Source organism: Gopherus evgoodei, chromosome 6 (genome assembly GCF_007399415.2).
Source record: "Gopherus evgoodei ecotype Sinaloan lineage chromosome 6, rGopEvg1_v1.p, whole genome shotgun sequence".
NCBI classification, from domain to species: domain Eukaryota; kingdom Metazoa; phylum Chordata; order Testudines; family Testudinidae; genus Gopherus; species Gopherus evgoodei.
In genome coordinates, this window is record NC_044327.1 from 103,245,769 (window position 1) to 103,259,297 (window position 13,529).

A 13,529-nucleotide genomic window follows, 5' to 3' on the forward strand; every position below is an offset into this window, starting at 1 on the left:
CAAAGTTATTCAGTAGTTCAGCAGCAGAGAACCCAAGGCTCCTGAGTGCAGTTCTTGGGCTCCCACAAGCTGCCAATATTACAGTCCCCACAACAAGCCAAATTTGAAGACTAAGGTAAATATGAAGCTAGATTTATGGCTTGTGTTATACAGGCAGTCAGATGACATGATCACACTGGTCCCTTGTGGCCTCGAAATCTATGAGAGAAAGATTAAACTATGTCTTGGGAAATGTTAAAAAGCAACATTGTGCCTGCTAGAGCAGTAGTTTTCAATCTTTTTGCATATGTGAACCCCATAAACTTTTCAAATGGAGATGGGATCCCTTTGGGAATCTTAAACATAGTCTGCAGACTTCCGCAGCAGTTGAAAGCTGTTTTGCTGGAGGAAGCAAGATAAACTATATTAAGTGCAGATCATTCACATAAGAACTCTGTGAATAAAATATCAGGGTTGGCAGAAGTTAGTTTTTATTTTCTAGCTGTCTTGGTTCTCCTGCCATGTATACAGTGCTGCATTATGCATATATATATATACTGAACAAGTTGCAGAATTGGGGTGTTTTTTAAACAGTAGTAGTGGAAAAAATAGCCAACAGGGTTTCTGCTATGGAAAATAATGTCTCAGTCTCTTAGAATGCATCATTAAAGTAGTAGATAAAGAAAAACCACTTGACAATTTATTTAGATGTATCAAAAGACTTTTAACAAGATCCCTCAGAAATGGCTATTAGAGAAGCTAAGTTGTGGTGAAGTAATGTCATCTATAAAAAACTGGCTAGAAGACAAAAAGGATTAAAAGGTCAATTTTCATCATAGCAAAAAGTGAATAGTCGGGTGCCTCAAGGTTCTGTACTAGGTCCAGTGTTGTTTACTATATTGAGAGCCTAGAAAAGGTAGGGTGACTAGTGAGGTGGCAATATTTGCAAATGACGCAAAATTATTTAGGATAGATCAGGACCAGAGGGGACTATGAGGAACTTCATAGAGACCTCAACACGGTAGATGAATGGGCAACATGATGGCAAATGGGAGTTTTAATGTTGACAAATCAAAGTCATACAAGTGCAGGAGACAATGTAACCTGCTGCAGCCTTAGAAGGTTCAAACTTAAATGTATCAACTCAGAAAAGGATGCTGTGTATCACTGTAGACATCTGCTCAATGTGTAGCTGCAGTCAAAAATGCAAATGATGTTAAGTTGCATAAGAAATGGGGAGGGAGAGGGAGAACAATAGAGAAAGTATTTAAATCCCTTTATATACATCAATGGTGCAGAGAAGAGTGATGAGAATGACTAAGAGGCATGGAAAAACTCGTGAAGAGAATTTGAAATGAATGGAATTATTGAATTTAGAACTGAGATAAATCAGAGGAGACATGCTAGAAGTATATAAAATAATGAACAGTGCTTCATTTCTCCCTATCTCCTAACACGAAAGCAAGGGAACATCTAATGAAATAAAAAAGTGGCAAATTCAGAACTGATAAGAAGAAATATTTTTTCACACAACACATAATTAGACTGAAACTCTCTGCTCTTGAAAGTCATTGAGGTCAAGTATCAGAGGGGTAGCTGTGTTAGTCTAGATCACTGAGGCCAAGAATTTAGCAGGATTCAAAAAGGGATTGGATGTTTATACAGATCAGAATCTCCAGAGTTATCATAAGGAATAGCAAAAATTCTGAGAGGTTTGTTAAACCTCATGCTTCAAGGTTTAAGCCAATCTCTATTAGAGCTCAGGATGAGACCGAATGGGAGGCAAATTATCCCAGATCTGCTGCTGTGAAGCATCTAGTGCTGGCTGTTATTGGAGAAAAATACTGGACTAGATAGACCTCATTTCTGATTTGGTATTACAATTCCTAAGTTCCTAAGACTGAGTCCTAAGTATCACACAAAGGCAAAGGATACAATTTAATGGGGTTTATGAATAAGAGGCCTAACGTTCCATTCTGTAAACACTTACATACGTGCTTAACTGTTAGCATGTTTAATCCCATGGAAATTAATGGCACTACTCACAGGTGTAAAGTTAAGCACAGAATAATGGTTAGGATTGGGTCTTATATTTGTTCATTCTTTTCAATTACAAAACTGTACAATCTAGATGGGGGTTGTGTTCAGTTTTTCTTTAGGAGTTTCCTCCCACCTTTTTTAATATTTATGAGATATCCATTTTCTTGAACCTGGAGGAGAGTTTCTCATTTCCCTTGCATTGCAGGTTGGATATTGCTTCTCTTTTTCACTTTTAAAAATCCTTCTATATTTTAGCATAAGACCTTGTGGGGGCTCTAAATACTTCAGCTAGTCAATTATTTATCCAACATATTGGAATAGGGAATATTTTCAGAGATTCATTATGCTTATTTTTGTGACACATTTTTCAGACATTGCTTTTGGCAGCTTGTGACAAATCAGGTTCCCGCCTCTGAAGCTGCAGAGGCTCCTGTGCCGTTGGCTTGGTGTGGTTCCACTGTGGCAGAGAAAGGGGGTGTGCACCCTTTGCATGGTTCTGAGCCCTGCTTGACATGAGGCCTCTGAGCAGCATTCCACAGAGTATATGATGGGGCAAGGCATCTGTGTCCTTCCACCGCTCACCTCCAGAACTAGGTGAAAGCCCTGCAGAGGTCACCTCAATCACTGGGAGTTGAGGACCATGCAAAAAAGTGCTTTTTAAAAATCAAGTTAGGCAACTTGAGTTAATTAACACAATTTGAAACACCCCTAAGCACTTAGTTTAACATCTTTTCAATTGTAATAGCTGGTTGTTTTGAAACCTAAAGAGGCTCCACAACTGTGCTGTGGTTGGCGGAAGAAAATTTCTTCCTTCTCTAACACTGTGCATCTTCTCAGCACATGGCCAGTTACACAGGCTGAGTGCTGGATTTTCCTCTTTGTGCTGCTTAAGATATACACAATTTCAAATGCAAGACTCATGCTGTTCTCAAGTGAAAATTAGCTATAAGTAGCGCTTAACTAACAAGTGTAAAAGGATTTTATACTTTCTTCTTGCTGCATAAATGTAAGTCTTCCCTTTTATTTGACAGCTCAACTATATGCATTATTATACATTTTTAAATTAGAGATCTTTTCTTTACTCTTTGAGCCCAGTCCTGTAATCTTTACTCAGACCAGCAGTTCCACTGATGTCAATGGAACTGCTGCATCTTAAAGGACAGGAGAAGGCCGAATATCTCTAAATAATAGATGAATACTCAGTTCATGCAAGTTTTGACCTGTTCTGTGTCTCAAAACTAAACATTGCTAAACTAAAGATTGCCATGTTTCATAGTGACTACAAGAGAGATTGCAACTCAACACATATACAGTAATCCACTTCTGTTGTGCAGTGGAGAGAAGCAGACATTTCTAGGGATACTTGATTCTTTTTTCAAGCAAAAAACTGAAAACTTTATACAAATTAGGAACAATGATCCATAACTACATTTATAGCGACCTTAAACTATAATGCCATCTACAATTAAAGAGACATTGTCAACAAATGTCACATTTCTATCTGAAAATTTTGTGCCTATTCTTAAAATAATCATCTCAGGTTACTATAACTGAAAGAAATATTTTGCTATGTATTTCCAATGTATTTATTTTTTGTATTTGACAACTGTTATCAAATTCACTGTTGTCCCATAGAGATCCCAATCCTGCAGATAGTTAAGCATTTGAGTAACTTTTTTATTTGAGTAATCCCATTAAAGTCTATAGGCCAGATCCTCACCTGGTTTAAATTTTGAAGACCTATGACAGTTTACATAACCGAGGATCTGGTCTCTTGCAACTACTTGCTTGTGTAAAATTAAGCACAAGCATAATGCCTGTAGAATTGAACTCAGTCATTTAAACAGTTTCCCTGTTATTTGTGTAGGTCTTTTTTGTGGCTGACATGGGAGAGAACGATATATATATATTTTAAAATAGGAAATTGTGATTGTAAAACCACATAAACTGGCAGGAAGACTAACACACACCTCCTACTGTATTTTCTACTGCATGCATCTGATGAAATGGGCTTTAGCCCACGGAAGCTTTGCTCAAATAAATTTGTTAGTCTCTAAGGTGCCACAAGTACTCCTCATTCTTTTTGTTGATACAGACTAACACAGCTATCACTCTGAGAGTTGAGAGTGTCTCTTTTAGCAGAATTTCAATTTTAAATAAAGCAATTGTCAACTTTCTGACTTCCCAACATATCAAATTATTTTGCCTGTTGTAGTAAGAGGAGGTCCTGAGATATAAACCTTGGTATCAGAGGCCTGGTATGAGGCCTAAGACCTGAACTAAAGTAATGGTCAAGACTTTGCTAACATAAAGTAAAGTTAAGCTGTGAGCCAGAGGCAGGCCCTGCTCACAGAAGCTGACAAGGAAAGGGCTGATGCTGCGAAAAGAGACATACCTAAAAGGTATTGAACACCAGATATCAGAACATTCGCATACTTGTACACTCCACACAGATAGCAAGGAACAGGCTGACCCATCTCAATGACATAGCCAAAAGGGGAATATGATGGATAGAGTTGTTCTGTTCAAACCAACACATACAAGGTGAGAGGCGGCACCTAGCTATGTAGAGGGGTTGTACCTTGCTACGTAGAGGGGTTGCACCTCAATACGTCAGGAGTGATATGTAACTTGTTTGTACCTGTATATAAGAATGCATCCTTGGGGCAGTGTCTTTGTCCAGCCTAGGGGGCAGTGGAAAGTCCCGCCACTGACTGAGCTGAGTCCATTGCCAGGGAGCACATATTCGTAGTATGTCCTGTAGAGTAAAATCTAGAGGGAACTATCATTGTGCTTCGTTTGACAATAAACCTGGCCGAAATGCCTTTGTACCTTACTAGAATATGTGGTCACTGGGGGTTCTCTCGGGGTCTGCTGTGTCAGCTATCTGCGCAGAGCTGGGGCAGCACACAGAGAACACACGTACACAGCTGATTGATATCAACATTGAACGTAGCAGAGCACCACACCGGTAGCATCTGACAACACCTGTTTCTGCAGCATAGGGTGGCAATTTAAAACAGAAGTTGCAGTATTAAGATAAAAAAAGTTAACGAGAGGTGCAAAAGTCAGGAGTTCTGCTTAAACTCTGAAGTTACAATGTGACAATTGAACTTCATGTCAATCATAGAATAGAATATCAGGGTTAAAAAGGGACCTGAGGAGGTTGTCTAGTCCAACTTGCTGCTCAAAGACGGATTTTTGCCCCAGATCACTAAATGGCCCCCTCAAGGACTGGGCTCACAACCCTGGGTTTAGTAGGCTAATGCTCAAACCACTGAGCTATATGTGATAAGCAAGTGCTTGAACACACAGATCAATACAGCCTAGTTAATTAAGAGCTTCTGTAAGCAATAAATTGCTTCTTATAATAGTTTTGTATAAAAATATACTACAAGTAGGGTATTGCACCCATGGTCTGATCCTGCACCCATTGAGCTTAAGAATGTGTTGTTCATTTTAATGGGCAAGAGTTAGAACCGCTGGAGAGAGAAATATTATCTCAGTAAGTTTGAGGAATACCTAGCTGAGTTGCATCGCACTAGAAACCTGGTCCTGGTCCCAATGAGACATTGAGACTTCAGTAAGGCAGGACCTATGAGCAAGAAGACTTCAGCTAAGTACCCATTACTATGCATCAGATTTTTTCATGAATCAATTTTATTTTCAAAAATTTCAGAAAATTCAAAAGTACCAAGAGCTCAATCAAAAATGTGTAGGATTATATGTTGTCTTCCATTCATTCTCAGAGAAAGAAAGAGAGATTTGTAGGTGTAGGACCTATGAGATCTTGTTACGCTCACTCCCCCACCCCTACCTTATCTAGCTTTCTGTTTTGTTTTCCTAGATAATTTAAAGAGTTCTATTTTCTTTTTAAATGGAGCAGTTCAGTACTTGATTTTCAAGCTCGCTGAGCAGTACAAAAAAATAAAATAAAAAAAGATAAAGGTGCATATACTTTGTGTTAACATGATTTTCTAAAGTTTCCTCTTTATGATTAGATAATATCTTGTTTGCAGTTGGGTCACCCAAATTTCCTTTTAGTCAAAGCAAAGTTGCACCATCAACTTGTTTTTCATTGCTTATCTTAAATCAGAACTTGTATGAAGAGTAGCTGGCTAAAGCAGACTCCAGGCAAAACTGAGGTGACACTGGTAGGAAGAAGGGTTGTGACCAGTATATCTTGGTCTTGTGAACTTGCAACAGTCTAGAACAAGACAGAAGGGCCTGAATGGGAAAGAGGTCTCTGAATGCAAAAAGCTATGAGGAGAGCAGCTGAGAAATGATAGCGAAATTGTTATGGACAAGAGGAAAAGAACAGAGAAGAGGTAGTGAAAGGGTAAGAAAAGAAGGGATGGGATAGTTTTGTTATATAACCTTCTCTCAAACTGTGTTTTTAGCATGTCTAGTTAGATTGTAAACTCTCCTGGGTAGGAACTGTCTGCTACTCTGTGTTTTCACTTCTGCTCTGTGTAGCCCATTCTTGGTTGGTCCTTAGGAACTACCATAATAAACATGGTTAATAAATAATAATAATACATTAATGTTCCCGTGAACAGAGAGAGCTCCAGTAGAGAGAAGGCTCAGGGGCTATGTAGAAGCAGATTGAGAGTGAGTGAGGATGAAATTTGAGGAAGCCTCGTTTTGATATTAAAATAATCTCTGTGTATGTGATGTTGTTATAATTGTCAGATAAAAGTTAGGCAATTAAAGTTAAGATAATCGCACTATTAATTTGTCCATGTTGCACATATACGGAAGAACCTTAACTTTTGCAGTTCTTGACTTAATTTAAATTTGCACTTTTCTTGCTGAATCATCTGTAGCCAATACAAGTTTTATCTGTTCAATTCCAGATGGAAAAGGAGTCCAGAAATAAGTGTTTAAAACTGCTGCAGCTGCGTATCCCCCCTCCACAAAGAAACACCACCATCACTTGCACAAAACCAAGTACAGTATAAGGATTTTGGAAAGGATCATGTAATAATAGTTTAGGAGATAATTATAATAATGTGATATACATTTGCAAAGCGCTACCTGTCAACTGCCTGATAAACCTAGATTACTACTCTTGTTCAGGTTTCTACATGAATCTCGCTTCAGAACAATCCCAAAGTGAAGAAAAGAGTTACAAAATACTTTCAACAATATAAATGATCTTTTCGTTTCCCCCACTCCCTGTCACTCTCCATTTGGATGATTTATATAAAGCTTATTTCTTCGTGCATATTGGTTAATTTCAGACTTTATCAGCTCAATTGTTTTGCCTTGCTCACACTGTAAGAAAACTGTATCCCAGAGAGACAAATCCCACAGTTGTGTGAATGTTTGCACTTCCTCAACTCATTTCCATTTCCTTGAATTTTCTCTCCCTAAATACAAACGCTTTAGCCACAACTCCCCCAACATATCAGAAATTGTTGTCCACACAGTACTTGAATTGCCCCCCCCCCCACTTTTGTGCAAAACAAAAGAAATCCCCAACAACATTAAGTCCTTAAATGGAAATACTACATGCTTAATGGGCTGAGCTATCGTCCCTGAAACATTTTTTTGCCTTCCTCAGTGTGACCAGTTAACATTGCCCTTTGCAGTCAACCATATCAGAAACCAAGAAAAAAGTTCACACTCATCAATGTTGTTCCTGCATAACCCACCCTTCGCCTAGCAGCTTCTACTTGTATTGTTGTCTCCCATCCCTCCTGCTTTTTGAGTATTTTCCTGAGATATTAGGGGGTAAAGGAGACTGACGCCCAGCGAGATAAAGTTTCTTAAAAACCCAGCTCTCTTAAACCGGGGCACTCTGAGCGGAGTGAGGTTTCTAGGGATGATGGATGCAGAGATTTGAAGCGACTCTGGTGCCCTATCCTGAGAGATTCATCCTCCCGAAGAAGGGAGCCGCCCTGCAGAGGAGCGAGACTTGGCAGATCTGGGTCTTCAGAGAAGAGGGAAAGAGAGGGAGTTCTCTCACCTGTCAGAATCCCGCATTGGACAGCGACACCTGGGCTTCTGCTACGGAGGGGCTGGGAGCCCATGGCTGCAGTGGCAAGGATAGCTCGTGAAGGAGGACAGGGCCGGGGGGCAGCAGAGCAGATCCCCTGGGCTAGCTCGGTCGTTCACACGGTGCCTGTTAGGGGGAAGAGCTCAATGCGCTGCAACTGCCTCTGGTCCTCTCTGCATCTGCAAGAGCAGCAGCCGGGCTAGGCATTTCCTGTTTGTTGTTTCAGTCCCTTCAAGTTTTCTCTTCACATCAAGATGAGTTTGCCCCCCACCCACCCACACACACACCCGCCCCCCTAACCCCAGACGGTCTCTGGGTCTTTGAAACCCCTGCGTGCCAGGATCCCAGAGCTGAGAGACATGTACAAATAAAGTCAGATCTCAGTGTTTAGGCTAAAGTCTGCAGGGAGCAAAGCAAACCTTAAAGGGACAAATGCACGTTTATAATTCCTGGGTGTCTCCTACCGGCCAACCCCCACCCAGGATGGGAGTGGGAGGGCAGTAGGAGAGAGCTGGATGTCCGGCTCCGGATTACAACTGGCCTGTCATTGTTCTCGTGCCCCTTCCTCCCCTCAGCATATGAAACAAATCAAGAGATGAAGAGAAGTGCGTTAAATCCAGATTACAAGACACTTCCAGTCTGAGGGTGGCTTTTGTTGGGCTAGTTTTATTTCACTTACATCACTCTTTAAAAATGTGTATGTGTTGTACCACAGTCCTAAAGCCAATCACTTGCTTGTAGGAGAAAATTGGGGAATTTTTCCCCTCCTCCACCAAACTAAATTTTCAACGGCTTCCCAGACAGAGGATGCATGTATTTCCTCCATGCTCTCTTCTGTATTTGCATGTGCTTTGCATTATCATTAAAGCTCAAGACAAAAATTACCTCTGCCCACAACTTCCAAACTCTTTTTGTGGTCCCTTCCCTTCTTCCTCAGGAATTTCACAAATTAATCACTGAATAAACCCTATGAATAATGCTAAACTAAGTTCAGGGTGAGCAGTGACTATGTTCAGAATATTTTAAACTCACTGCAAATGTGCCTGGCAATATTTATTCTTTTCTAATGTTCCAGAGATGTGTCCAGTTTGTGTTATATTCCTTTCAGAACAATTGATCTGAGATTCATCTTTGAACATACTACCAAGTTATTGTATTACTCTGCAAAACAAAGGAAACTGAGATGGTGCATTGCTGCACTATGGAAAGAAAATAGAGTTCAAAACACAATCTGAAGTACTTAGACATTGTGGGCCATTACTGAATTCTCCTCCCCTTTTTGAGCTGGAGCCAGGAGTTCAGTGAATTTTTTTCAGTTCCTCAGACGCTAATAAAATAAGGCAACTAATGACCATTAGCCATAGTTAAAATGTGTTTTCTATTTCTGCCTTAAGTGTTATGAGAACACCTGAACATACTTCCTCTTTGTTAAGTCTGTGGAAATACAGATTTTCAGACGATTGAATAGATTTAGAGCTTAATTTATCAATGTGGGTCTGATCCTGTGAAAATGTGTGCACGTGCTTAGCTTTGCACATTGAGTAGTCCTGTTTACTTCAATGCGACTACTCTCAGTTCATAAAGTTTAGCAAGTATATAAATCTTTGCAGGATCTGGACCTTAGATACTGTTGGTGCCCATTTAAGATGCCAAATATAACTTTCTCCAGATATAAAAGTTATGCATAAAATTAAACCAAACCAATGCTAATCTCGAGCAATAAAAAGACAGAGTTTATGCAAAAGTTATGATAAGTTAGTATTTTTTCTTTTCCGCAAGACAAATATTTACCTTTTAAAGATTTTTTTTTATTGCCTTCTTATCTTTACACATAAACAAAGTAACTGTGGGGAGTATCTCTCGTTTTTATAGTATATCAAAATATTTATTTCCATTGTATAACTAACAGTTCGAGGCACAATTTGAAAGAAAGAAAGAAAGAAAGAAAGAAAGAAAGAAAGAAAGAAAGAAGCCATTTCAAATATTTCTGTACTACATCTGTGGTCTTCTGTACACATGTGGAAAATATACATACTGGCTGGGAGTAAGATTAATTCTTTGGGATTAGAAATAACCCTGATGATAAGGTTATTCATAATTGCCTATGAATTATTATCATCAGTATTTATTTGTATTGTGGTAGCATCTAAAGTATCTCATAAGGGCTACTGTCAGTGATAGCAAAAAGAACGAGGAGTACTTGTGGCACCTTAGAGACTTAACACATTTATTTAAGCATAAACTTCCATGGGCTAAAACCCACTTCATCGGATGCATGTAGTGGAAAATACAGTAGGAAAATTATATATATACACACAGAGAATGTGAAAAAATGTGTGTTGCCATACCAACTATAACGAGTGTAATCAATTAAGGTGGACCATTGTTAGCAGGAGGAAAAAAAAACTTGTAGTGATAATCAGATCTGAGTAACAGTAGGGGGAATAGCTCTACTTTTTGTAATGACCCATCCACTCCCAGTGTTTATTCAAGCCCAATTTAATGATGTCTAGTTTGCAAATTAATTCCAATTCAGCAGTTTCTCATTGGAGACTGTTTTTTTAATTTTTTTGTTGTATTATTGCCACTTTTATGTTTGTAATTGAGCGTCCAGGGAGGTTGAAGTGTTCGCCAACTGGTTTTTTAATGTTATAATTCTTGACGTTAGATTTGTGTCCATTTATTCTTTTGCCTAGAGACTGTCCTGTTTGGCCAATGTACATGGCAGAGGGGCATTGCTGGCACATGATGGCATATATCACATTGGTAGATGTACAGGTGAACAAGCCTCTGATACTGTCGCTGATGTGAATAGCTCCTATGATAGTGTCCCCTGAATAGATATGTGGACAGAGTTGGCAACGGGCTTGTTGCAGAGATAGGTTCTGGGTTAGTGTTTTTGTTGTGTGGTGTGTGGTTGCTGATGAGTATTTGCTTCAGGTTGGGAAGCTGTCTGTCAGCGAGGACTGGCCTATCTCCCAAGATCTGTGACAGTGAGGGATCATCCTTCATGATAGGTTGCAGATCCTTGATGATACGCTGGAGAGGTTTTAGTTGAGGGCTGAAATGAAGAAACAAATTGACACAGCCAGAAGAGTACCCAGAAGTCATCTACTACAGGACAGGCCCAACAAAGATAGTAACAGAACGCCACTAGCTGTCACCTCCAGCCCCTATGAGGACAACAAAAGGATCCAACACCCAGAAGCACCTTAAGGCTGCCCTTCCTGGGCCACTTCCTACCATCCCTCTATTGTCCCTATTCACAGTCTGTACAGGAAAGTGTGAAGGGGTTCAGTTCACCACATAGGGGCTCTTCATGGCCAGACAGGGAAGGGTAATTTTCTTCCTTTGGAAGGGGCAGCTGCCTTCTCTCATGCCCTGGCCCTCCAGCCAGGTTAGTTCCAAATCTCTCCTCTTCAGGGATAGCCTATAAACAAAAGAAGGAGAATTAATACAAATAAACTGAGTCCACATGACAGAGAGGAGGGAAATGCCTCCCTCAGTCTCAGGGTATTCCTGAAGCAGGTCCTCCCTTCCCTCAGAGAAGGATCTTTAGGCAGTTGTTGTAGGGAGAGATCCTGCCTTCCCTCAGTTCTTCTCTCAGGTGCTGCAAGTTGCAGGTCTGGTCTTTTCCCTGTTGTGTCCCCAAGTGAGCTGTTCTGCTCCCTTTTGACTCTGCCTTCAGCCTGTGCATCTCTTGCAGGTGTCGTGGGGCTGAACAGGCTGAGCCCAGAGCAGCTCCCTAACCCCTTGTTGCTCAATGTGGGGTTTGTGTACTCATGACAGCTAGGTAATTTTTTATATCAGAACACCACCCTATTGAATACTGACAGGTTCAGTAGATCAGAGTAGCACAGAAAAAAACTCTTATATATTGTGTTGGCTGGAAAAGAAAAGTAAAAACTAATTTAAAAATAAATGTCAAGATCTTGGAAATTCTTTGACCCTCTTGTAAAATGTCACAAAAATATGCTTAGCTAGGTCAGCCCTACAGGTCACGTAGCACTTGCATATTACAGCAATTTCAATCACCTATTGGAGCCCAAGATTGTAACTCATTTGTGTGTATATGTTTACCTACTTCAACCTTGTAAATAACTCATTTCTTTTTCCTAGTTAATAAATATTTAGATAGTTTATTATAGGATTGGTTCCAAGTATTGTCTTTGGTGTGAGATCTGAGGTACAATTGATTAGGGGTAAGTGAATATTGTTGTGAGTTTTGTTGTAAGGGACCATCTATCATAAAGGCAAGCTTGCCTGGGTGGCAAGACAGACCTGATTTCCCAAGGGTACTGTCTGTGATTCCATGTTAAGTGCTTGAGGAGTTCACACTTGATACTTGGTTGGTGAAATCTAATTATAGAACACATATCAAATTTAGTGTTTGTGCCCTGGTTTGTAACAATCTTCTCTGAGGCTGGCACTCACAGTTGTGAGCCACTCCAGACAGCCTGACACATGGATCTTAATAGTATTATTTTGTTTTCTAGCTTGTGATAGTTTAATTAGTTAATGTTTGTAAAACATCTTAAAAGTGGAAAATACTATACAAGTGCTTCATATTCAAATTTCTTCTTATTATTTTTGATATCACAAAAACTGAACAGCCAGGATTTATTGTTCTCTTCAGTTTATCTTCCTGGCTTGGAATATGAGTTTATATATCAATTGACCTAGAATACTCTTGAGCCAAATTCATCCGTAGTCTGTATCTCTATTGAAATCAAAGGAATAGATCCATACTCCTTATCAGATTCAAAATACTTTCCAACCACTACTATATGATTTTTCTCTCCCACATTTTCCCAAGACACAGTTTTGTTTTCTTCAGCTTTCAACCTGAGTGTGTAGTCTTTACTGTAATTATTACTTCAGCTCTTTCTGGAAAGATAACATGATCTGAAAAATCTAATCAAGCCTTCATTTCTATTGCTGACTTTTTTGTATTCATGGTTATCTTAAAGCAGAAAGGGATGAATGTATGACATAGTTTCTTTTTATATAATGCCTAGTAGGATTTTCACATAAAATAGGATGAAAGGATTCTTACATATGCTGCTTCTATTTATTTGTGCATTGAGTCCCCTTTTTTCATTGTTTTCTGTACTATTCTATTTCTACTAAGTCAACTACTTTTTTAGAGTCAACAGCCGACACTGAAAACCTGATTCACTGTTTCATGTTGCTCATGAGACACTGTTTTAATTCTCTGAAGTACTATAGCATTGCTTTTAACTCAGGCTATGTTTTTTTTGAACTCCATGACATTATACTGGACCCAAGCACGAGTAAAATGTCTCTTTTTGCAATGTAACATATTGAGTGATGTAACAATAGAGCGCGAGCTTGTTTGCAGTGTTGTTGTAGCTGTGTTGGTCCTAGGATATGAGAGAGACAAGGTAAGTGAGGTGATATCTTTTATTGGATCAATTTGTGTTGGTGGAGGGTACAAGCTTTTGAAACCCTTTATGCACAACAATCTAACTCCCAATTGGTCATTTCA

The 13,529-nt window shown here is 39.5% G+C and overlaps 1 protein-coding gene and 1 long non-coding RNA gene across 3 annotated transcripts in view; one reads left to right on the forward strand and one right to left on the reverse strand.

The window, feature by feature from the left end:
• ITGA1 (integrin subunit alpha 1) overlaps positions 1-8,312 on the reverse strand; it is a 128,518-nt gene extending 120,206 nt beyond the window's left edge. For both annotated transcript variants that reach the window (XR_004000857.1, XM_030565945.1), the window contains exon 1: positions 7,991-8,312. Coding sequence is in view for 1 of the 2 variants with exons in the window: in XM_030565945.1 (XP_030421805.1) it covers positions 7,991-8,054 (64 nt within the window). In the remaining variant the exon portion in view is untranslated. The remainder of the gene's footprint in view (positions 1-7,990) is intronic.
• LOC115653144 lies at positions 6,154-7,244 on the forward strand. Its single transcript, XR_004000858.1, has 2 exons — positions 6,154-6,358; positions 6,876-7,244. It is a non-coding gene; the product is annotated as an uncharacterized LOC115653144 (long non-coding RNA).
• Positions 8,313-13,529: the final 5,217 nt, after the last annotated feature.